General features: G+C 45.5%; 1 protein-coding gene across 2 annotated transcripts in view; it reads left to right on the top strand.

Annotated features, from left to right (window-relative positions):
- Nucleotides 1-5422: 5422 nt before the first annotated feature.
- SLC15A1 (solute carrier family 15 member 1) overlaps nt 5423-24569 on the top strand; it is a 28131-nt gene continuing 8984 nt past the window's right edge. The window contains exons 1-14 of one of the 2 annotated variants that reach the window (XM_054213196.1): nt 5423-5531; nt 9118-9137; nt 12143-12227; nt 12322-12463; nt 15460-15579; nt 15778-15877; nt 16121-16211; nt 18069-18152; nt 19284-19366; nt 20519-20605; nt 22312-22401; nt 23655-23699; nt 23803-23835; nt 23959-24047. In XM_054213196.1, coding sequence (XP_054069171.1) covers nt 5528-5531; nt 9118-9137; nt 12143-12227; nt 12322-12463; nt 15460-15579; nt 15778-15877; nt 16121-16211; nt 18069-18152; nt 19284-19366; nt 20519-20605; nt 22312-22401; nt 23655-23699; nt 23803-23835; nt 23959-24047 — 1073 coding nt within the window. In that variant the 5' untranslated portion in view covers nt 5423-5527. The remainder of the gene's footprint in view (nt 5532-9117; nt 9138-12142; nt 12228-12321; nt 12464-15459; nt 15580-15777; nt 15878-16120; nt 16212-18068; nt 18153-19283; nt 19367-20518; nt 20606-22311; nt 22402-23654; nt 23700-23802; nt 23836-23958; nt 24048-24569) is intronic. The other variant, XM_054213206.1, reaches the window with a different exon arrangement.

Raw genomic sequence — 24569 nt, 5'->3', positions numbered from 1 at the left:
ATGTGCTGTCCTTAAGGCGAAAGCCAAGTCCGGTTTGTTTGAAAACAGGCTAGTGATGAAACTTCAGAAGACACAGCGGCAATGCTAAAAAATTCACCTGAAAATGTCAGGTCTTAGCACGAATCTGAAGCCTCAGGAGAAGAATATCAATGTGGAAGTACAGAGAAAATGAACTGACTATGGAAGCGACGGTTGAGTGGTTTCAGCACGCTTTGAACGACATTCTGCAAACTTGCACTGCCTCCGGTGAGAGAGGGCGATGCTGGGTGTCAGGCAAATTCAAAGATAAGATGATGAAAGGCAGAGGTACACAATTCAGGATAAGAAAAGTTTCACTATGCAGTGAAAGCCTCCAATCCTAGCTGGGTGCGGAATACTCACACCTTTGTTGTTACCTTTTTTTCTAAATACGGTTACATGCTTCAGAGGTACGTGTTTCGCTGTAGTGGAAGGAATACATGAAGGTGTTGAATCAGGACCTCTTTTGTTCTGCCCTACTTCCCTTACCAGCTGCCCTTAATACTTTTGCTAACACTCCTATTTGTCTACCCCACATACCTGCTGGGAGTGCCCTGGCTTGGCAGGCGAGAATCTCCCAGCTTCAGAGACGGGTTGCGTAAGGTCCGCTGGTAACTCAGCAGCACCAAAACCGGGATTACCATGCGTGTTTCTGCTCTCCCAGTCTCATACCTGATGCGTTATGCAGGCACAACACAATGTGTGCTCCCTGTATTTGTTGACTGCGTGGTACAAAGGTTAAGGCTGAAGGCTGGACCCACAAAGGACCCACAAAGACATTTCAAGGCTGGAAGGGCTGGTAAAGTCTCTAAGTCCAAAAATCAAGATTTTTAACACCTCCTTGCAACTGTCAGCTAATGCTGGTTTCCATCCAGACCTGCACTTCCAGGACTGAAGTGCCATATTAAATCCAGGCTGTGCACAAAACACCATCCCATCAGATTCCCTCGTGGAATAACTGTGGAGGAAAAAAGCAGCAAAGGTGCTGTCATGATGGAGATGGAGCTCCTGCGGTGTAAGAGGTGGATATGAAAAGGAAGTGGATGAGGGTTAAATCCCAGCTCAGCGGGGACACCCCTTGCTCCTCACGATGGATTTCATCTACTTTTGACAGATGTTTGTGTGGGGCTTCTTTCCTTTACTGGCAATCCATCCTGTGCTCTCCTCACCACCAAAAACCCAAGCGAACGTAACTGGCTCTACAGCTGTTGTTATCAACCAGAGGCAATGAGCTGGAAATAAAACACCCTATGAGCCATTTGCCTCAAGTTATGTTTTCAGCAAAAATAAAAAAAAAAAAACAAACAAAAACCAACAACATGCTTCTGGGCAGAACTGACTTCGTGTTTCGTGTACCATTAAGTCATTAGGTCCACATCTGCTATGTTAACTTTGTGCGTGGCCACAGGCACTGCTAATGAGTCAAAGGTTTTTGGCATCAGCCTGGGGCAGCCCCAGGTAAATAAAGTTTACTTAGTTACTTTTTCTACCTACAGGTCTCCACTCCAGTTCCCGCTCCTCTGCTTCCCCCTCCACCCACCCGTGTGTACAGACGGACCTGCCACCGAAGCCAAGTCCCCTCTGGGTCACAGAAGACGGATCCTTTCCCTTTTTCTGGGGAGGAATACCTGAATGCTGCTGGGCTGGGCTGGCTCGGTAGAAAACTTCTCTTTCTCTGCAAAAAAGTTTACCAAACTTCTGAAGTAACAAGGCCTTACGTTTCAGGGCCAACGTTGATCATTGCATGGCAATTAAGGGAGCGTCTCAAATACCAAACCTAGTGTCGCACGCGGAATACACCTGGCAGCTGTGCTGCTGGCGGCTGAACGAACGGCTGCAAAACCCTTCTCAGACACCCCTGGTGCCCTCCCTCCCTGCGTTCCCCCTCCCCTCCAGACCATCCGTCAATTAATTGCTGTGCTATTGAAGATCAGCCATGTCTTCAAGAAACAAAAGGAGACACGGCGCTATGAAAAAGGTCACAGCAAACAAATTCTGTTTTCTTTGTTGTCTGAAGGGTCACGGTTTTAGTGGGATGCCTCAGTTACATTAGGAAGTGCAGCTCCTCTGTGGAAGGCTTTCGTATGCACCAGCTGATTCACTAATCCCTTTTTTCCTCAAATTCCCTATCTGGAAGGTGGGGATAAACTTTACTTGGAAGGATATATTATCTTGGGAGGAGTAGTTACTGGAAAGTGACTGGCATTAGTGTTTGGCTACTACCATTGTGAAAGCCAAATAAATTGTGGTTATACAGTGAAACCATTAGTCTTTGTTCATAATGGAGTTAATGAACTATCTAAAATCAGTTTTCAGCATCCCATACGGCACCGGCTACCCCACAATGAGCTGCACACCCTTGCAATTTCTTTATGCTTGTTATCATTTTTCCAATCTAAAATATCGAGTCAAAAACATCTATTAAGATTTATAAACGACACATATTCTAAACAAATAGTAATTTGTCTTCTTTTTCTTTAAGATAATTCAATCTTAATTCAGGTCATCAGTCCTTAAATAATGAATAATTGTTATCGACTATTCCATTTTATGGATTCACCTCACCAGCTTCTCTGAAATGATCGTGTTCTGCCTACCTACAAGATACATGGAAACAGACCTACCGACTTCCCTACAACCTTTAACTGAGCAATATTTTGTGGCATTTAAGTAATGACAGAGTAAGGTACCCATCAATTAAGATTTCCACCCATGCAGACAAACAGTTGGTGCTAGGATATGGTCTTGGAATAACATGTAGTTTTAACCTGCACAGTTTACGGAAGTCACATCTTGTACTTTCTAATCACCGATTGTACTTAGCGCTTAATTATTCAAAGTTATGTGGCTTGAGTTTTCTGTTCTGTCTTGAACGATGCAGTCCTGTGAGTTCAGAGCTTTGTAAAAGAAAGCAGAATGGCATCTTCACCTTTGTTCGCTGAACGCTTAACAGCCTGGCTGCGCCGTGGGCTCTCCGAGGCAGTGAGCCTCGCTAGGAAACTCAAATCCCCTGAGAACAAATTCTCTCCCTCTAACTGGTCCAACCACAAAACAGCCCCGCAGAGGTCAACCTCGCGGCATCAGCTTACTAAATGAAACCAGAATCCAATCCACCGCAGAAGTAGCTGTGAAGCAATTTTGTGAGCCTTTATTTCTCTCCATGGGGAAAATTGCAACATTTCTACTCATTGGGGTGAATTCTTTGCTAGAATTGGTAGGAGATTTCTGCAAATTTATTTTTTTTTCATTTTTGGTTTAAGAGAGATCTTGAACATTGGAAGGTAACACGAGTGGAAGCCAGTGTGATCCAACTAGTCCTTTTATCACAAATAGCTAAGAAAACAGATGGGTTTTCTTAATTTCTGCTTCCCACTTGTGTATCTCATTCTAGGAAGAAACATCACCGCTCTACTCTTTGTTTCCACCAAATGCACAGATGTGCTTGGGAACAAACTGAAATTCCCATTCACCACCGTTGTTTATGCAAGAGGTAGAGACCAAATGTTCAGGGAAAAAACGACACCTCTAATTTCATACTTTAATAGCTCAAAAATGGTGGTAGTAACTCAATTATTTCTGTATATGAATGAGCTGTTGGTGATTTCAGCATTCTTAGCTGCGTTACAGACTGCTTGTTTTGCTGGAGTAACCATAATAGAGAAATGCAACACTCCCCGCGCTGTGCAGCCGTATATATATATATATTTATCACAGAGCAGTGATATATGACTAGCATCAGCTGTGACAGTGGAGCTCATACAGCAAGATTTGTGTTTCTCACGGGAATACGTGCTCTAAATATAGTTACAACCACCCACTTGTTCCTCACCTTAAGAATTTATTCACAAATTTTAACCATTGAGAGTATGAGTAATTGATAAGTGGGCCAAGCTCCTTTGAGCAGATTGCCCCGTATAAACGCAGTTTAAGAAATGGGGGTTTGGCCGTAGCTCTACATCACAGGTCAGAGCAGCCGTATTTAGCACCTGAAGTGCTGACTGTAGATATTCCGCATCGCAATAGATTGCAACGCTTGTTTGATTTGTACCTAAGAAGAAATCAACCTGTTCGGCAGCCGGGTAATTATGAAGTGCATGCTGTGGGAGATGCCATCGGACTGATTGCACAAACCACAGACCAGTGTAACATAACATCAGCGAGTCTCAAAGAAGGGTTTTACTCTTCTTTTAGAAATTTCCTTTTTTTGGCAATGCCTGCTAATATTTTTCTGTTTCCGCATTCTGAGTACATTCAAGGCTTAGTATTGTGCAGCTTCCCTAATCCGCTCTTCTTGCTGGCCTCACGCTCTGGTGATTCTCATGCTGAACTTCTCATCCATTTATTTCATGTATAAGCCTAGGTGAGTAAGGTGCAGGCATTGCTACAATTCAGCACGAAGTGTACATCGGGTTACATTGACCAGCTTTCTCCCAGCTTTCCCTGTAGTTTGGCGGCACACGCAGGACGGCTGTCTGCTGCAGACAGACCCAAGCGCTGAGCAAACTGGGTTACAGAAATGTAGACTCGAAGAATGGTTTGGGTCGGAAGGGACCTTCAGAGATTACCTGGTCCAACTCCCCTGCCATGGGCAGGGACACCTTTCACTAGACCAGTTTGCTCAAAGACTCATCCAACCTGACCTTGAACGCTTCCAATGATGGGGCATCCACAACTCCCCTGGGCAACTTCTGAGGAACAATGGTTCATGGGAGCCGCAGGTTGGCCATCGTCGGAAACCCGCCAAACTTGTGTTTTCTCTTGCTTGTGGCAGCAGCGGTCGGGAGAAACTCCGTCTGCCTGGCTGGAGAGGAGAGAAGGAGGTGGAAAGCTGCCCTCCACACAGCATGTTGCCCGCTAACTCGCTCAGTAAGTTTTCCATCCTGCCGTTGGCATCGAAGGGACGATGCGCGGCGTTAGTACGGTGCGGCGCTCAATTTACCTTGGAGCATCGGCTCGAAAAGAAAAGAAAAAAGAGAAGAGAAGAGGGAGAGAAGAGAAGAGGGAGAGAAGAGAAGAGGGAGAGAAGAGGGAGAGAAGAGAAGAGAAGAGAAGAGAAGAGAAGAGAAGAGAAGAGAAGAGAAGAGAAGAGAAGAGAAGAGAAGAGAAGAGAAGAGAAGAGAAGAGAAGAGAAGAGAAGAGAAGAAAAGAGTTGCGTTTAAAAAGTCGGCGGGGGGGGAGTGGCGGGGTGGGGAAAGGACGGCGGGACGGGCTGGGACGGGCTGTCAAACCCTCCCCGCCGCCCGGCTGGGACCCGGCGGGTCAAGGGCGGGTGAGCCCGGCGACGGCTTCTCCCGACGATAACTTCTCCCGGCGATAAGGTCGCTCCCCCCCCGCGGCGATAAACTTCCCCCCCACACACGCACACCCCGCCGGCAGCCCGCTCCCCTCCCCGCCGCCTGCGCTGCCCCGGCCGGCAGCACCGCCCCCACGGCCCTCCTTAAAGCCCGGCTGCCCCACGGCATCCTCCCTCCTTCCTTCCCGCTCTCCCTGCCGCGACGGCGCCGGCAGCATGGGTAGGTGTTGCGGGGGTGTGGGGGGGGCGGTGGGTGCCCAGTGGTGATGGGGTGGGATGGGGTGGGGTGGGATGCGGGGACAGCCCTCCCCAACCCCGCTCCCCGGCCCCCCAGCTCGACCCTGGAGGCGGCAGGGATGCTGGGTACCGGGGTGGAGGATGGTCCTCAAGCCACCCTCCCTCTGCCCCCGGGGTCCGAGCTGGGCTGTGAGTAGCCCGCGGGGGGCTGGCAGCGAGGCCGAGGGGTGCCGGGACCCCAGGGCTGGCGCTGCTGCTCGGTGCAGGTCTGAGGACACCTTCGGGTGCTTTGTGCTCCTCTGGGCCATCCCCAGCTACCGCTTCTTCACCAGCCTCCTTCCTCTGGGACAGCTCTTCCTCTGGCAATCCTATATCCAAGCTCGTAGGAACCTGCATCGAAACCCTGTTAAAAAGCCAAGCGACGTTACCTTAGCCTCTGTAAGCTCTTTGAGATGAATCCCTAGCTGGTAATGTCTATCTTAAACTTTTAAGGTGCTTGGAGTTTAAAATCCTGGTACAAGTTAAAAGTAGCGTTCCTCATAACTCTTAAATAATGCTTTTTCACAAGACAGTTTACCCAGGGTTGACCTGCTCGTTGTTTTTTAAATACACAGAAACACAGCTGGAAGATTTGGATAAGGGCAGAGCCCATTTAGCTGGTTAATCTTGAAGATTTTGTTTCTGTCTAAACTGGAACACTGAGTAGTAAAGGCACAAACAATGCTTTTCCACGGTGCAGCTCTCCATCGCCCTTTGCTGGACCCTTGGTCCTGCAGTGTCCGAGCGCATTGGTGTGCCTCTCCTTGATAGCAGTCCCTGAGCTGGGGAACATTGTCTGATGTAGGGGAGGAACCTGAGGTGCCCAAAAAATGACAAAATACCACTGCATCTTCAGAAGGAAAATCTGTGCTCTGGGGACAGGCAATCACAGTGATGAGCAGGCAGATCTGCTGTCCAGAGGGGCACCAGGGTTTCACTGGCTTGGGAAGCCAGGTGGGAGAACGGTGATGCCTCTAGGAAGAGAGAGAAACCTGATGCAGCTGGGTCTGCTCATGTCACATCAGGTTTGCGGCATTATAGGTTTGCTTTGATGGTTTCAGTGTCTTTCTGTAAGAGCGAGGTGTGAAGCAGGGACTCCTGGAGTCAGCTATCCTGACGGCAGCAGCAGCAGCACCCTTGTGTAGGTGCTGTGAGGCTGCTCCAAGGACCAGAGGCAACAGGCTTGGCTGTGCCACGAGTCGGGTGGCAGGAGAGCAGGCTCACTCTGGAGCCAGGAACATCCTAGGTGACAGTATGGTGGTGCACGGGTTTAGCCTGGCCACAGACACAAAGTATTTCAACCAGGTGAAGTTGCTGTGATGGCTGTGTGGAGCAAAGCAATGTGCTCCCATCTTGTGACATGGACCATGCGTCACAAGAGCTGCAGCATCCCGCGGCATCTCTGTGACTGCAGGGAACCGCGCTGGTGGGAGCGGCTGGGAAGGGGTCAGGGCCATGAGGCTGCCCCCCACCTTGCCTGCAAGTGTAGGAAGGAGAGAGTCACCCACCGACAAAAAAATGACTTAGATTCAGCCCTCAAGCCAAGAACTGAGCGCCTTCTACTGTTTAAAAATATTTAATATCTTAAGGGAATATGCATATTAAGGCATAACTTATTGCAATCTTAAGGCATAACTGTTCAGAGCTTTATTTTGAAAAAGGTGAAGCTCTTCAGTATTTTGCGGTGAAAATGAGCAGTTCTGCAGGTCATTCTTTGTGGGGAGATAATGAGAGGTACTGAGGATCGCCTGAAGGAGGGACTGCTCCAACGTGCCATTAGCAAACCCCAGATTTATCACTGAAATCGGTGCAAAATGCTGGGTGCTCTATGTTTTTGTAGGTCTAACCCTGAAGCTACCTGACAGTGGAGTTCCTCAGGCAGTTTAGGTGCCTATGTTGAAATACTGGCTTTCATTCCAGTCGGGAGTTTCCCAACTGTTGCCATAAAAGGAGAATAGAAGAGTAAAATCAAAAGGGTTGAGAAAAAAGTGTGTCTCTTTAAACACCGAAGTCAGTCAACGTTACCTGGAAAAAATGCCTCTGCAGTGTCCTCTGCGTAGGGTTTTTTTTGCAGAGATGATACTTTTACCCTCTGGAAAGGAAAAAAACCCAACCAACTACAAATTCCTTGGTATTTTTTTCCCAAGGCTTAGCTAACAGAGACAGGAGTGAGCTGCTCAAACTGATGTTCCCTGTATGTGTTATGAAAAACCGGCAGCATGATGCACGTGTGCTGGAAAGGCCAACAAGTGGAAATAATCAAGGAGTTGTTATGAAGGTAGTCTCTATTGCTCATATCTTGATATCCTTTGGTATATCTGCACACATGAGTTGTGTAAGGGACATTACCAACAACTAATGACTCAGGTATTTGCACGTGCCCTGACATTGGTGCGTTAGCACTTTCTGGATGTTCCCTATTTTCTAGGAAAAGATGTTCTTGAATTACCTGCATAATACTACTTCTGTCTCTATAGTGAAGATAGTTGTTCATGGCAGTGAAGGAAAGAACAGGATTGATTTGTTTTAGTAATTTTTGAAAGTGACTTTATTTCGTATTCGGTCGAACACTATAGTGTTGCTGTCAGCTGTTTTCATCTGTTGTGAACTATGGACTAAGTAATGATTTTGTCAAACATATTTTTCTTGTAGGCTTCTGTTATGGGCACACTTCATTTGCAAGCAGGGATCTCAAAGTTCACATCTTGTACTTTGTCTTATCTTAACGATAATGAACTCGCTCATGTGGCTTTATAGGAACTGCTGACATCCACTGTGTGGGCCCGGGGCCTTTATCTGACCAGGGTGCAAGCTCAGCCTTCCAGCCAGTCCCCCGAGCCGCGCAAGCCCTGCAGGACAGTGCTTGGAGGGCTGCCAGGGCCAGGGAACCTCCTGTGAGCAGCTGGATGTGATTTCAGGGCCGTGAGCAGCTGTCTGCTCTCGCTGACCTCAGTGGGACCCCTCCCGTGCTTCCAGGCCTTCCTAGGATAATCCTCCAGGTTTATGGGAATTGCCTGCTAACGTGGGTCACGCTGCTGGGCCATGTGTTCAGCCCTCCCGAAGTCTGAGCTATGGGAAGTTTGTCCCTTTTCAGGACTTGGCGTCCACCCCTGACGGGGCATCTATGTTGTATCCCTTACCCTTGACTTGCCTTTAAGGTAACGACCCCGAGAGTGAATTGAAGCAGGGTTCATCTTCTGTGGGTGGTAGGGTGGTCCACCAACACTTTGATGAGCAGCCATAGTAGGATGGGATGCTTTGTCTCGTCAGTCCTTTTTGATTTTTCCCTGGGAGTGTGTGTGAGCCTGAAAAACAAAAGGCTATCAATCAAGTGAAGTTTTTCCTAATAGCCTTCTTGCATCATGAAAAGCCCCCGCCTTTAATGAACTGAACGTTTACTCATCCTGAACGATATTGTGTTTCATGATTTGTTTCGAGCTGAATTTTTCCCGTGTCTTCTAGTGGTTTTAAAGGAATCTTACTTAGTAGTTTCCATTAACTTGTGTGTTTTGTTTTTTTTCTTTCCACAGCGACAATAAAGGGCAAGTCAGTAAGTATTGTTTTCTCTTATAAAAAGCTGCTACGCTGACTTTCTTTGGGTAATGTCGTTTGGGTAACTTTAGTGGTGCACAAAAAAAAATCATCCTATAAACATACTTTAAAATAATGAGTTATTGGACAGCACATGCAAAGCAGCCTGGTAGCTTATTAAATCCCAGCTAAGCATTAGCGTGCTCATCACCCTGGTAAAACGTCTGAAGAGCGTTTGCTGGGCAGACTTTAGCTGGGAGGAGAAGGGTCCCTGGAGCCCATCCTTCGTGTGGCCAAGTTGTCATCATCTGCCAACGCTTCCTGAGGGACCCTTTTACCTTTTGGGTGTCAGAGTTCTTCCTCGTGAATCTTTGAACTCTTAATGACACCTGTCTCAGCAACCCTATCTCTGTCTTTGCTTTTCTTATCTCGCAAGGTTTTACCCTGCAGACTTTCCCCGCAGCTCTCTCACAGCTCAGCGGCTTCCTCAGCAGCCAAAGTCAAAGCTGTGCAGAGGGATGGTGTCAGGCGTCTGCCTGGCATCCCCGGGGCAGGGGAAGGTTACGGAGTGCACTATAAAACTTAACCTTTAGGTTACCTCTTCAGTGGTGGATCCAGCGCTTTCTGGCCAAGAGGGGGGGGTCACAACAGAACATTTATTTCAGTAAATGTGTGTGTAGGCACCCGTACAATGCAGCAGAGGTTTAAAAGGACAGTATAGTGCAAATCAAGAACAGTGTAGGTCATACATTTATCAAGGTATAACTGCATATTCTCTTCTTGCTTGAGAACAGAAAAAAATAGAAAAATAGAAGGGATACTACCTCGGGAAAGACTCCGTAGCTTTCTCCTGTGGGGTCCTGTTTGTGCTCACAGCTATGACGTACAAATCTCCACCAGCTCGGGGGCAGCCCATAAAAACCCACCCATGGCTGCTGTGCCAGCGCGTGAGCGCAGGACATCTCTGCCAGGGACACAAGTGCTAGTGGCTGAAACCAGAACCCCTTGGAGGAAGTTTGTTACCTTCCCAGATCAGCACATAACAGCTTACACAGTAAGTGTGTGACACTGGGGAGGTTTGAGAACCCCAAGGAGGACAAAAAGGTTTTAGTGAGGTTTTGTGAATTTCTGGTGGGGGTGGGTCGTGCTGGGGCTGCCCTGTCCCTTTTTTCTCTGCAGGCAGGCCAGACACAGGGAAGGCTGTCTCCTGCTTCAGATGGGGACATCCTCTCCTCCCCAGCTAGGTCATACTCAATTACACTGGCAGAAACCAGCTGCACAGCGTGGGTTTCTGGTTTAGGGCTTGACCCACCAACTGCTGAAATCAGAACCTTTTGGGTACATCTATGGGTGAAGGAGACAAACCTTCACTGTGTGGTTCCCCATCCACCTCCTCAGGAGCACAGATATTTGTGTGGCTTAATGATGGTGCATGGGCAGTGTTGGGTGGCGGTCTTCTGTATGAACCCTGGTCCACCAAAAGCTGTGCCCAAGGTGGGGCTAGTCATCTAGAGCTCCTGCTGTCTTCAGCCAAGGGAAGTAGGCATCTTCAAGAGAATTTTATCTAATTTTGGGATACAAGTGGATGGTCTTCCTTTGGAGGCACTTCTTTCTGCCCACGGAGGGTGTGATAAATCAAGAGTGACAAGTTTCTACTTCAGCCTCTAATTTCTGTTGCTCTGAAACTAGGTGAGTCCCACCTGGCACTCACCTCAGCTGAAGTCAGATTCTTTCAGTGAAGCTTGCTTACCCAGCCGTGGGTAAGATGTGCAGGTATACTTGGTTCAGCTCATAACAAAGCTGGATTTTTCTTGCAGTACTCACAAAAACCTTATTGTGGCACACAAGTCTCACAAAGTGGTGTGTTGTTCATTAAAGTTCTGGCCAGAGGCTTTGCTGGAGACGTGGGCTCTCTGATTTACCCACATCAGGCAGGATTTTCCCCCATAAGGTTTCTTTCCTTTTGATCTACAGAGTTAACTTTTTTCTGTTTCTCATGGAATATGGATTGGTTTGATTCCTAAACCCTCACAACATGAAGACAAACAGTGCTGTATTTTTTTCTTGTCCACACTTCTTAAGTTTCATAACTGTTTTACCTCTGGGATGTTCTGAGGCTTATTAAAAAATCTGATTTTTGCAACTTGCAGAATTAAACCCATAAAAAAGGTAAAATATAGAGGATTATGTTCAGCTTCAGCTTGCATTCCTAGTAATTTTAATAGAAATGGTGTCATGTATTCATCCACTAAGAAAAGTAGGCAATCAGAAGTTAAACTTCCAGTTCTGCTGATCATGCCAGATTTGTACCTGATGTGTGCTTTTTCCTTGTGTTGCAATGGCAAGAGCCACATCACAAATGGCGTGATGGTGACCATGGAGATGCCTATCACAGCAGGTGAAGGCTCAGTAAATCTGGCAGTTAATACCATGCCATTTTAGGTTAGGAGTAAAGTCAGCAAGTCTGAAGAAATTAAGTGTTTTTCATCAAGCAGAGTATTTGTAAGGACAGGGAGGTTTCCTGAGAGATTGGTTTGAATAAAATGTTTAAATGTTTGTTTGTCTCATCTGGAGGTATTTAAAAATAGCCCCAGGTTTCTAACTTGGGTCTCGTGGGGGTTTAATGCGGTGGGGTTTTTGTTGGGTTTGGGTTGTTTTAAAAAATATTGGCTTTTTGCACATTTTTGGATAGTAGTCAAGATTGCTCTGAGGGTTAGATGCTGGAGACTTCAAATGTGCATAACGCAGCTTTTGGAGATCAAATGTAGCATTGCTAAAGATCTCTTGCAAAGGGCCGATGAGAAGTCTGTAGGGCTCTGGGGACCAAGAGGGGAAAGTGAGAAATTGACTCTTGGTTCGGGTAAACCAGTGTCGCCCCACAGAAGCCCATGCAGCCTCCTAACCCCTGAGTACCTACCCGCTCCCGCTGAGTCTGCACGGATCTTGCTCAACCAGTGGGTTGCGGCGAGCGATGTTAGTCCATCACGCAGCTCTGAGCTCACGCTGTTTGTCTCTTGCCTTCAGCCAAGCTGCTTTGGCTACCCCTTGAGCATCTTCTTCATCATCATCAATGAGTTCTGCGAGCGGTTCTCCTACTATGGCATGCGAGGTACGTCCCATGTCCTGTGTGTCCTCCTGCCTACCTTTACTCACCCAGCCCTGACTTTGGTTTGTAACCTGTTGGTTTGTTCTTCTTCCTACAGCGGTGCTCGTTTTGTATTTCAAATACTTCCTGCAATGGGATGACAACTTGTCGACAGCCATCTACCACACGTTCGTTGCTCTGTGCTACTTGACACCGATCCTTGGAGCTATCGTTGCAGACTCTTGGCTGGGAAAGTTTAAGTGAGTCCTTCCTCAGAAAACAACCAAAAATTATGAAAGCTCAGCTGAGCCCAGTGGTACTGAAACCATCTCCTAAAGCAGCAGCTCAGAACAACTTCAGAGCTGGTATTGGCTTCTCCAGGACAGTTTATGGTGTTTGAGTTTGTTTTTTTTTCCCTCCCAGATCTTGAAGTTTTAACTGATTTAGTTCAGACCTGAAACTCCACTGGACTTAACAGATCTGCCAGTCATTTAAGGGTAGTAGCTTGTTTTCTAGGCATGCTGCATGGTGCGGTTTTTTTTCCTCATCTGGACAAAATGTAAGCTAAACTAAGGAGAAGTATTCACCAAGCTGTGAAAATAGATACTGGAGATCATAATTACACTGGATTGAATCTTTACCTATTGCAGGTGGCCAAAGAAATTGTGAACTACCGCATTACCTGGTATTAACTGGGAATATGTTTTGGAACATATTCTAAAGTATTCTGTAACTTCAGTAGTAACTTGACAGCTCAGTGGGAGGTTTTACAGAGTTGCAACTCTTTCTTTAAATGATGAATTCTGGGTTTTCACCAGTGTGCTAGTTGCTCAGAAAAGTACCGCTGAACGAAGAGCTTTGAAACGTAACAAAATTATTTCCAACAGCCTGGTCTCGTTCTCTTTTACTGAGGTCGTGACTCTAATAGCGTTTACTTTGCCAGAGAAAAGCGCAATAAAGATTTTATGGTGGGGATATAAGTCAGGAATGTTAGCTGGCTTGTCAAAGGTCTCCCAGAGATTAGAGATGAAGCTGGCTGTGCAGTCGGTTGGCTGAAGGCTGCACCGTCTTCTTCCGCTGTGTTGAAAGCCCCTGGGAGACCAGGGCTGCGACTGCTGCTAATTGAGCTTTGTGGAGCCAGCCCGATTGGTGTAAGCTCATTGCAAATAGCTTGGTATCTTGCAGATTGCAGCCTGAATATGTGTGCGCTCACTTTTTCAGGTGGTATGGGTTTTTATTATTTATTTTTTAAAAATCTATTTTGGCTTTTACCTGTTTTATCTGATAAAAGCTTTGCGGACCTTGCATCCTTTCTCCTCTGTTACGTGTGTATACCAGTGCCAGAGCTGCAAGCCCCTGGCCACCAGACCCTTAACAGGAGCTCGGTAGGATGGCTCAGGGCTTAAAACTGGAATGAGGTGGGGGTTGGTCTCTTCTCCCAAGTAACAGGAGATAGGACAAGAGGAAATGGCCTCAAGTTGCGCCACGAGAGGTTTAGGATGGATATTAGGAAAAATGTCTTCACCAAAAGGGGTTATCAAACATTGGAACAGGCTGCCCAGGGAAGTGGTGGGGTCGCCATCCCTGGAGGTATATAAAAGACGTGTAGGTGTGGTGCTGAGGGACATGGTTTAGTGATAGTTTTTGTCAGTGTCAGTTTGATGGTTGGAATCGATGATCTTAAAGGTCCCTTCCAACCTAGATGATTCTATGATTCTGTGCCCTAAAATACAGCAAGGCGCCATGAGGAAGGCTTAAACAATAACTCATTTTAAAAAACCTGTGATGACAAGAGAAAGAGGCAGTTACCCAAGCACTGCTAAGCACTCTTGTAGGAGAGACTCAGACCTTACACAATCCATGTACTCTGTGCAGTGTCTGCCAAGGAGCACGCTGGGACCTGCTCGTATATGTTGGATGTGGAGTTCTTGGGGAAAATTGTACAAAAATCACAATTATTTTTTAATTGGTTACCATCCATTCGGTGCCAATTATGTAAGTGTTGTCTTCACAGCGAGCTTATGAGCCTCACAAATAAAAACCAGGAGTTTCTCTCCTGGCCAGCTCAGGTTTAACTTCAATTGGAAACTTTCTCCCAAGTTGTTAAGCAACTAAAGTAACTGTATGGAAATGCTATTTAAAAAAAAAAGTTCTAATTTATCTACTAAATACCACTAAATAGCAGATTCACTGTTGCCCCACTTTGTATAGATTTTTACTCTCCTACAGGGAAGAGCATTTTTAAGTCAGAGAAACCTTGTTCTAAAGTGAGAAGAACGTGGTCAATGGTGTGAGTGGTGCTTCCTCTGTCCCTCTTGTATCAGGGTGCTCCAAGCTTGCTGGGAGGATCTCTTGCCCTTGTCAAATAGATTTGCCGTGTCCGAGGTCCTTGAGCCTTGCCCTTCATTGTCATGGGCTGCACTGGGTATGGGACTCCTTCTCCTGCAAACTAGAGCTTTAAATACACTGCGTCCTATTTCTCTTGCTTTTCCTCCAAACTGGAGACCCGTTGGATGGAGACCCAACCAAGGAAGCAGATGAATGTGGATTAACCTATAGTCACATACTTGGGCTCCAACAAAGTTAAAATGGAGTATGTTCTTACATGCAAGAAAGAGGAATGGACCATAAAGGCATGAGGGTGGGGGCTGGTGGTTCTGTAGTATTACCTTCCTAGGCACCTCCTGGCAGAGGAAATTCAGGCTGAAAGCCTGAGGTCTGAACTCCTCAGCGCTGCTCTCACTCCCCTCTGAGTTTAAAACTGTCGGTGTGCTTCCATTGTTTAAATGGTATTAAAATGGATTGTTTAAGTGGTATTAAAATCAGTATAGATTGTATACTTCGGTGTTGCAGGGTAGCCCATTTGAACTTCACCCTGTATAAAATCTGATAATGGCATTCTTGAGTTGGTTATTAAAAAGGCAACCACTGAAGATATTTAAATATCTCCCGTGACCTGGTGATATCTACAGAATCCATTTGTCGTCTTGCCTTGCTTAATTAAACAGGGCTAGCTAAAATAATAATTAAAAAAAAAAAACGAAACAGAATAGAAATATTGTGACAGAGGTATGTGGATGGATTTTTACAGCAGCTTGTGAGAAGTTGAGTCCATAACTTGTTGTATTTGTTAACTATGTTTCTATACTAAACATCTTTGAAATAAGCAGAAGTCTGCATTACCTGTGGGTGTATGTATATGTGTGAAATTTGTTAACATATCTAAAAATGTATCTATCTCCTCTCTTTATAACAGGACCATTGTCTCCCTGTCCATTGTCTACACGATTGGGCAGGCGGTCATGGCTGTGAGCTCCATAAATGACCTGACGGATCAAACCCAGGATGGCTCTCCCGATAACATACCAGTGCACATGTGAGTTGCCTTCTGCATGGTTTTTCTCCAGGTTGATGAAGGGTGGGACAGCTTAAGCCTTAAATTTATGCTACTTGAGTTTCAACTGTCTTGCAATCAGTCTCTCACGTACGCTTTAAGTAAGAAAGCAAAGTGATTATTTAATGTTTTTGGTTTTGTTTTTGTTTTTTCCTTTTTCTGTTTTCTACTTTGTTCTAGTGCACTGTCCATGATTGGCTTGATCCTCATTGCGCTTGGTACTGGTGGGATCAAACCTTGCGTGTCAGCGTTTGGTGGAGATCAGTTTGAAGAGGATCAGGTAACAATGTCTTCCAGATTTTCAGTTGTACAGATGCTCTTACTAATGTTTGACTATTATAATACTCTAATAACATGCATATTGAGACGTGTACATCGCTGTAGTTTTTCCTGAGTAGCTGAAGAAGCAGCTGGGTAATTATTTGCCCTGAACTGTGCAAACTGAACTGCTGATCGTTCAATATAGGCTGATCAATGTGGTTCTGGCTAAGCCGTTCTAAACATCTTTTTGGTTTTACTGTAGGATAAACAAAGATCTAGATTCTTCTCTATCTTTTATTTGTCCATAAATGCTGGAAGTCTCCTATCTACTATAATCACCCCAATTCTCAGAGGTAAGGCCACACATTTGTTTATAAAATAGTTAAATATCAGTAAGGGATGAATGTTGGGTTGCAGTCCAGTTAGGTTTAAATGAACAGTCTGTTCTCTGACACCTTGTGGAGTTATCTGGCAAATAGTCTTCAAGTTCTCATGTATGTCATCCAACTTCTCAGGGGTGAGGTACTGTCAAAAACAAGCCAGTTTGAGATCTGAATCACCTTTAGGATTGGAAGTGCTAGATCTGAAGAGATATGCTGAAGCCATCAACTTGTATGCCTTTAACGCATGCTTTAATTCCATGGAGGTACAAACGCGGCACCTCTTCCAATGCCTTTAAAACCATCAGACAAGAAAGAGTTGTACTGTTTTCTGGGAAGAGGAGGGAGAGCCCTCTACTCTGGAAGCAGAGACTATTCTGAAGTGCGCCCATGCAAAGCACAGAAGCATCTGCACACATGGGAACACGTTTATCCATGTGACAAAGTAAATCATGTTTTTCATATCGTTAAAGGAAGAAGTTATTTTTCTCTTCTGCTTATAACGAATAGCGTGATCCTAAACAAAAAGCAAATAATTCACTGATCCATATGTGTATGGATTTTTGCGGCAAGCTTACACAGATGGTGCTGTATGGATGCGCTTGGCAGGAATTTGAGAAGGCTGTTTTTCTCAAAAGAAAGAAAACAACATGTGAGTTCTGGAATAACCCTAAAGCACTGGGCTGAAATTCTGACCTTTGGATTTCTTGACTGGAACAGACTGTGTAGAAGCGTTTTAGATGCTTGCTTAATGCAAATTCTATCCTTTCCCAAAGTGTGAGGAGATATGCACAAGGCACAACATGCAGTTTACTTCCATGCTGGTAAGAGGTGAAAACTGCCTTGGAAAAAGAGACAAATTCAGCTGGGGAAAGTGATATCATTGTGTCCTGTAAAGGTTTAACCAAAAGGCTAATATAACTAAAGATACTAATTAGCTGCAAGCTATTTTTTTTTTTTCTGATCAAACTTTCTAATCTTCCTGTTAGAAGTATGGTGAAAAAGGTAATAATTGTGTTTACTTTTTTTTCCCTGTTAGTAGTTATGTCCACACTCTAGCATCGTTTCAGGAGGTATCCATAAAGTTTATAAAGCCAAATCCCTGACTACTTGGCGGGGGGTGGGGGTGGGGTGGGGAAGGTGTTTGAGAATTTTTTCAACAAGCTATGCTTACGTTACTTACATCCTTGGTTATGAACTTACCCCAAAACTTTTTGTAATCTAGTTCCTTTCTCGCCAAGAACATGCATTTGACCCTTCTAGCAGGATTCTTCACTTCTCAGTGTAAAACTCGGGGGATCTCATCAATGTATACAAATACCTGAGGGGAGGGTGCAAAGAGGACACAGCCAGGCTCTGCTCGGTGCTGCCCAGTGAGAGGACAGGAGGCAATGGGCACACACTGAAACATGGGAGGTTTCCTCTGAACATCAGGAAACACTTTTTCACTGTGAGGGCGACAAAGCACTGGCACAGGTTGCCCAGGGAGGCCTCCATCCTTGGAGACACTCAAAAGCCACCTGGACATGGTCCTGGGCCACTAGTTCCGGGTGGCCCTGCTTGAGCAGGGGCATCAGACCAAATGACCACCAGAGGTCACTTCCAACCTGAACCATTCTGTGATTTTTATTTATTTTTTTGTGATACATAATTCCCCTTTTCAATAATGAGAGATAAGTTGGATATTGATCATGCACTGTCAATAACATTAGCAGAGATTTTATTTTTTTTTGTCCCCTGAGTTAACAATGAACACAAAGAACAGAAACCCTACGTAAAATACTGGCAGTACTAACCAGGATTTTTATCTAACATTACTTTGTACTTCAGCTCAAGAGTGTGGCATTCACAGCAAACAGCGATGTTACCCACTAGCTTTTGGAGTTCCTGCTGCCCTCATGGCTATCTCCTTGGGTAAGTGGAACTGTTTCCATCTTGCTGCTTCAGTTATAGACATGATTAGATGATAACCGTCTCAGAATAATGAGAAAGTGGTAGAAATCCCCAGGTACCAACCTCTACCAATACCTGATCGTTTCTGCAATTTTTGACTTAAACTTTTTTCTTGGGGGGGGGGGGGTGGGGGTGGGATTAACCTGAGGCACTCACTTTTACAGAAGAGACTGATTCACCCGGAGAGACTGACGAGGCTGGGGAGAGGCACAAATATATGTTGAATTCTGTACATTATGTAATTTACTGTCTGTATTTCTTGGACTACTGGGGTGTGTAAATAAGATCTTTTGAATGTAGTGTGAGAACTCTGAGGAAAGTGTGGGTTTTGGAAACTATCCGTAGTCCAGGGTAGCAAACTGTATATGGTAATTGTCCCTGTGCTGGAGATGTGCCATACTGGCCTGTCAGTACTTCTCAAACACCTGCATTTTTACTAGCCGCACAAAGACCAAGAAGCTGGGGGGGGGTGTCAGTATGTACCACAGTATCCCTCGTGGTCCTGGTCGTTCATGGTCCTGACTGGGAGCCCACCTAGGGTGGGTGTCCAGCTACTGGTGACCCCCGCCTCGCCTGTGTGCCCAACCCAGGGCATTCAGGGGCTGCGGGGGTTTGCCCATGTCCTGCTCCGCACGTGGGAGGGTGAGGCCAGGAACGTGCCTGGGCGTGGGAGCTGAGGACACCTCGCTCGGTCCTGCGGTTCAGGCAGAGCCTCACGTGTCCCTGCGGGACATGCGTTGCAGCGTCCCGGACTCCTGAAAAGTTGCCCGTAAAGCTGTCTTAATCTGGCACAGCAAGGACACAGCCAAGGTCCTAAGTGGTCCTTGTTCTCTATAAAGCTAACGTCCCCCTGAGGACTTACCCCAAGAGTTTCCAGATTTAGTCCTTTGCCTTTAATACTAGCAGATCGCTTCTATTTATTTGATTTATTTTACTGTATGATAACATGCCTATAGGCAGTTCCATTGCTCCTTAGGAGGCTTATTCCTACCCTGATCTAATTCCTTGACCATTACAGTTTCCATACCACATTATTTGTCACTATTTTCAATTAATGCCGAGTTGCTGTTGGTTTTTGTTTGTGTATTGTAGTTGTATTCATAGCTGGAAGCAGAATGTACAAGAAAGCTAAACCTCAAGGAAATATAATGGTTCAAGTTTCCAAATGCATTGGAGTAAGTACTATTTGTATTCCCCAAAACCCTGGCCACAATTTTTAAAACTGTTCAGTAAACTTGCCTAGATCAGAAATGTGTCGTGATAAGAGGAGAGCTTCTGAAGTTCTTTACTTCTTTCCTTACAGAAGGCTTCTTACTGACACCTTTGAAATACAATAGGTTTTATTTATCTATATGTTGGTTTACATGTTAATTTATACACAAAGGAAACAAGGTCAGATGTCAGTGATGTCTAAAAGTTTATCCCAGCCGCTGGGAATCTTTCCTTCCTCATCTCTGCACCTTTATGCAGCCCTGTAGCAAAAGACAAACATGCCTTGAGCCAAGTCAAGAGCAGAGTGACTGGTACATCTTATCAGCAACGATTTATTGCTTATTAAAAGAATGTTATTTACAATGCAGAGGTGTATTGATCCCCATTGTACTAGGGAGTTCAGCGTGGGGGGTGGTGGTGGTGTTACATGCCAGTGCAAGCCTGCAACGAGGGGAGCTAAATCTGCATGTCCCAACTTTGCAGTGCCTCGACTTTGAGATCAGGGGATTTTTTTCATTTGTGGGCTGTTTAATTCTCCATGCAGATCTGCCAGATTGTTTTAGCCAGACCGTCACTTGTCTTGTAAGCACTATCGAAACCAAATCTCTGTAGGTGACTTTGGCCATCATTTAGAGTGCTTCTAAGGCCCAGCTCAGCCACGCATGTTATTCCATGCAGAAAGTCTTGGGAGTTCTCCAGGACTGTATTTGTGTATATTCAGCGTCAAGGTAGGAGGAATATCTGCAAGATTCTGCTTCTCATAGTGAAATGTACTCCTACGGCCATTCAGCTCTGAAAACCTGTGCGTACGGCATTCTTCTATTATTGTTGTACGTAAGTAAGTCTGAAGTGGGCAGGTCTTCAAGTTCCTAACAGCAGCCCACACTGAGAGACAACTCTGAGCTGTTTGGTTTGCTTAATCCCAGGTGCACACTCCACTGGACGTGCAGTGTGAGGCCTTAAATGCGATATTTCCTTAGATGCTTGGAGCAGTTAACAGAAGTAAATCACCTCTAGCACCTTCTAAAGCAGGAGCGTCATCTTTAATGACAAAGCAGCTTGTAGCATTTATAAATATTTGTAATGCCATTAAAAAAAGTTCTGTCTCTCCTCAGTTTGCCATCAAAAACCGGTTTCGGCATCGCAGCAAGGAGTTCCCCAAGAGAGAGCACTGGCTAGACTGGGCGAGTGAGAAGTATGACGTGAGTACTGCATGACCACTCCTGTGCCCTGACATCCCCTGACCCTCTGCTTCTCTTCTGTCTGCTCTGAGCCATTGCCTCAAGCGCTGGGTGAAATAGTTTTGGGGTTCTTGACTGTTTAGAAGCTGACGGTCTGGCCAAACCTCAGCGCTCCCCTGGGATTGCAGGTTATCACCCATCTCCTGTGGGAGAAAGCAGAGCTGTGTATGAGTTGATGCTCTGCGAGTTCGTAGGCTGCCCGGGGAAATTTGAGGGAGAAGAAGAAAAGACTAATTCCCTTGTTGAACCAATATAAGCACCCGTTAGTTTTTTAATTAGTAAAATAGCAAGCATTATCCCTGTCAGCTCTTTGTTTCTCTCAGTAAACCAGCTTCAGAACCAACTTCAAACAAAAATATGCTGGTTTAATGGCTGTAGAAGGAAAAGCTTGGAACAGGCTGCCCAGAGAGGCTGTGGAGTCTCCTTCTCTGGAAATCTTCAAAACCTGCCTGGACGTGATCCTGTGCATCCTGCTCTAGGTGAACCTGCTCTGGCAGGGGGTCGGACTAGAAGATCTCCAGAGGTCCCTTCCAGCCCCTACAATTCTGTGATATGGGCATGGTGTTGACTTGTCGTGGTTAATGCCCAGGGCCATAACACTTGTCTTGGGATCAAACTGCAGAATTATGTTTAGGAATTTCAGCTGAAATGGATAAACGTAGCATCACCCCAGCCTCAGTACAAGCTCCTTCCCATGACTCTGATAGTCTTGTGTCCCATAGTCTCCAGCCATGTCCCTCTTCTCCTATCTACCCTGCCCTGTTGTCAACAGCAGCACAAACCTTAGCCTGTCCCCTTTATTTTCCTTTTGCCTGTATGCTTTTTGCGTGTGTGAAATGCATTCATTGGTCACCTGTCATTCAAATGCCTCCTTTCTAGAAACGTAAAGCAGGACTGAGTGCTAAATCTCATGCTGCCATCAGTATACATGCCAAAAGACGCAGGTTTCTCTGATATCAATGTCACCTTTAACTGGCAGCCCTGCCCACGCCCATAGGCAGACCCTGTGCTTTTTAACAGAAATGAGCAGAAGGACCCACAACTTTCAAAGTTCAGGATGTGGGTAAACATTAGATTCATAGAATTGTTTTGATTGAAAGAGACCTTTAAGGTCATCAAGTCCAACTGTGAACCTAACATTGCCAATTTACCCCTAAACCATGTCCCTCAGCACCACATCTACACGTCTTTTAGATTCCTCCAGGGATGGTGTCTCAACCACTTCCCTGGGCAGCCTGTTCCAGTGCTTGACAACCCTTTCAGTGAAGAAATTTTTCCTAATATCCAGTCTAAACCTCCCCTGGGGCAACTTGAGGCTGTTTCCTCTTGTCCTATCACCTGTTACTTGGGAGAAGAGACCGATCCCCACCTCTCTACACCCTCCTTCCAGGTAGTTGTAGAGAGCGATAAGGTCTCCCCTCAGCCTCCCTTTTCTCCAGGCTAAACAACCCCAGCTCCCTCAGCTGCTTCTCATAAGACTTGTGCTCCAGACCCCCCACCAGCTTCATTGCTCTTCTCTGGACACGCTCCAGCACCTCAATGTCCCTCCTGTAGTGAGGGGACACGATGTGTCTTTATGCCTTTACCTTCCACGGCGCTGTAAATAGCAGGCTGCAACTGTGTCTCTTTTTCACTAATTCCTGTTGTATAAATCTTGTTTGCTGCAGAAACGACTGATTGCTCAGACTAAGATGGTGTTGAAGGTGCTTTTCCTTTACATTCCTCTCCCCATGTTCTGGGCGCTTTTTGACCAGCAGGTAAAGTAGAAATTGTTTGGCCTAGCAATTAGGGCTGCGCCATGTCACACTAGGTACTCTGAGGTCACCAGACATAAAAGATGCCAATATGAGGGTGGAAACAGATTCTTTGCAATTTTTTTTAACACGGTTCTAATGCAAAGGGGTAATTATTGAGTCATGTTAGCACAGGATGTTCTGCAGCCAGGGGAAACTCAATTTATCTGGACGTGCCCAGGACTGAGGCAGTGACTGAGGCCTCTCCAAATCTTGTATCAGCCAGGACTCAGAGGGTGAAACAGTAATTTAAAGCTTTCTTAGTTTTCACTCTTCTCCCGCTCTTAGATGGGAGATGCAATGTAGAGTCCTAGCGTAAATACTCTGGAGAATCAGGGATGAAATGAGCTGGGTGACAGCTTGCTTAATGACTCAAACTTGTTATTAAGTACCTAACATCAAGCAGAAGTATAAGCCTATAATTCCCATTCGCTTGGTGGACTGAGCGCTCAGGGCTCATGAAAGCAGGCTTTCAGAGTTAAGTGTTGAAGTAGGAATTTAGGAGGGTATCTGAGAGAACCAGGGGCTGAAAGCTTTGCACAAGGCAATGCGTAGGAAGTTTGGTCCGGATTGCCTGGATGGTGCTGCTTTAGTCTAGTACCAGCGCGACCTGTTACAAATAGGCAATGTCGCTGTGAAATTCAGAACTTAAATACTCATTGTGTCACATCTCAGAGCATTACATTGTGGGTGGTTAAAGGCTCTTGCCCCAGATGCAGCGATGCACTTTCCTTGTCTCGCCCTGGGCTTGGGCTGCACATCAGCCCCTCTCGACCCAGCTCTGGGCAGGTTTTGTGGGCAGAGGGCTCAGGGCAGGCTGGGCTGTGGGACGGAGGGTACGGACACGTCAGTGGTGCGGGGTGCTCGGGCGCAGGCAGGTGGCACAAAAGCACTCGGGTGGCTTCTGTGCACAGCCCACGGCGGTGCTCTGCCCAGGATGTCCGTGCCATCTCTCCGGCTAATATCCACATCTAAATTGCCCTCCGCTCTATTTCATGAAACTAGTAAATAAAGTGAAATGTACCGTGAGGATCATTTTGTTCTAACATTTACGTTATAGGGTAATCATACTCCCATAGCAAGCCAGTTTAATTTTGTATTCTATTGTAAGTCTTTCCCAACACTTGATGTACAAAAACAATTCAAGAGGAACTGTGGAAGACTGATTAAACTTTAAAGCATTTTTTAAGCATTTAACTTTCTCTTCTCTTGTTAAGGGATCAAGATGGACACTGCAAGCCACAACAATGGATGGGAATTTTGTAGGTTACTTTTTATTGCTTTTTTTCTTAATTAACATTTACTTTATAGATCAGTCTTATTTGTTGTCATAATGTTGAAACCTCTTTATCTTTTCTTCACCAGGGAGCTATTCAGATTCAGCCAGACCAAATGCAGGTAATCTTATGTCTGACAATTCTAAATGCTTCCCGAAGATTACATATGTACTTTTAACTGCCCTTCATTTAAAAAGACTTTGAAAAATACTCAGTTTTTTCCCCTTATGTTCATCTTCAACAGACTGTGAACCCAATCCTGATTATTATAATGGTCCCAGTTGTAGACGCTGTGGTTTATCCTTTAATCAAGAAATGCAAGATTAACTTTACGTAAGTCAATGTACTTACCTGACTTCAACAGAGGCTCAGTTTAGTGGTTTCTGCTCTTTCAGCCCTAATGTAACAAGAGCAGGCACTCAGCTAAGGAGAAAATAGTAGTGTATTTAAAATGGGGTTAATATTTTTAACAAATGAAAGTAAAAAAAAATGAAAAGGACTCTGAAAGTGGTATGCACAGGCACCACAAGACTAGAGGAAGAGACTCTAACAGTAAAGCAGTTTTTAACAGTAAAGCATTTTCCAGTTAAGGGCAAAATCTTTTGACTGCAGGAGAGATGCTGCTTGCTGTCTTCCACTTCCCCCTTTACCCCCTCTCCCTCCCAAAGTGTTTATAAGAAGTAGAAATACAACACACATCCTTAGCACGTGTCATGTTTTGGGCTTAAAACTACCTGAGACGAGATGTGTTTCCTCTTCACACCCAGTGAGGAGCCTGGCTCACTGGATGCTTCTAGGTGTAGTTTCAGAGGCCACTGCACGTTATCTTTATTGCTAGTAACGAAGTGGCTAGCA

Source organism: Rissa tridactyla, chromosome 1 (assembly GCF_028500815.1).
Source record: "Rissa tridactyla isolate bRisTri1 chromosome 1, bRisTri1.patW.cur.20221130, whole genome shotgun sequence".
In the NCBI taxonomy this organism is placed as follows: Eukaryota; Metazoa; Chordata; class Aves; order Charadriiformes; family Laridae; genus Rissa; species Rissa tridactyla.
The sequence above is the reverse complement of the archived record's forward strand: the minus strand, read 5'-3'. Positions and strand labels throughout refer to the sequence as shown.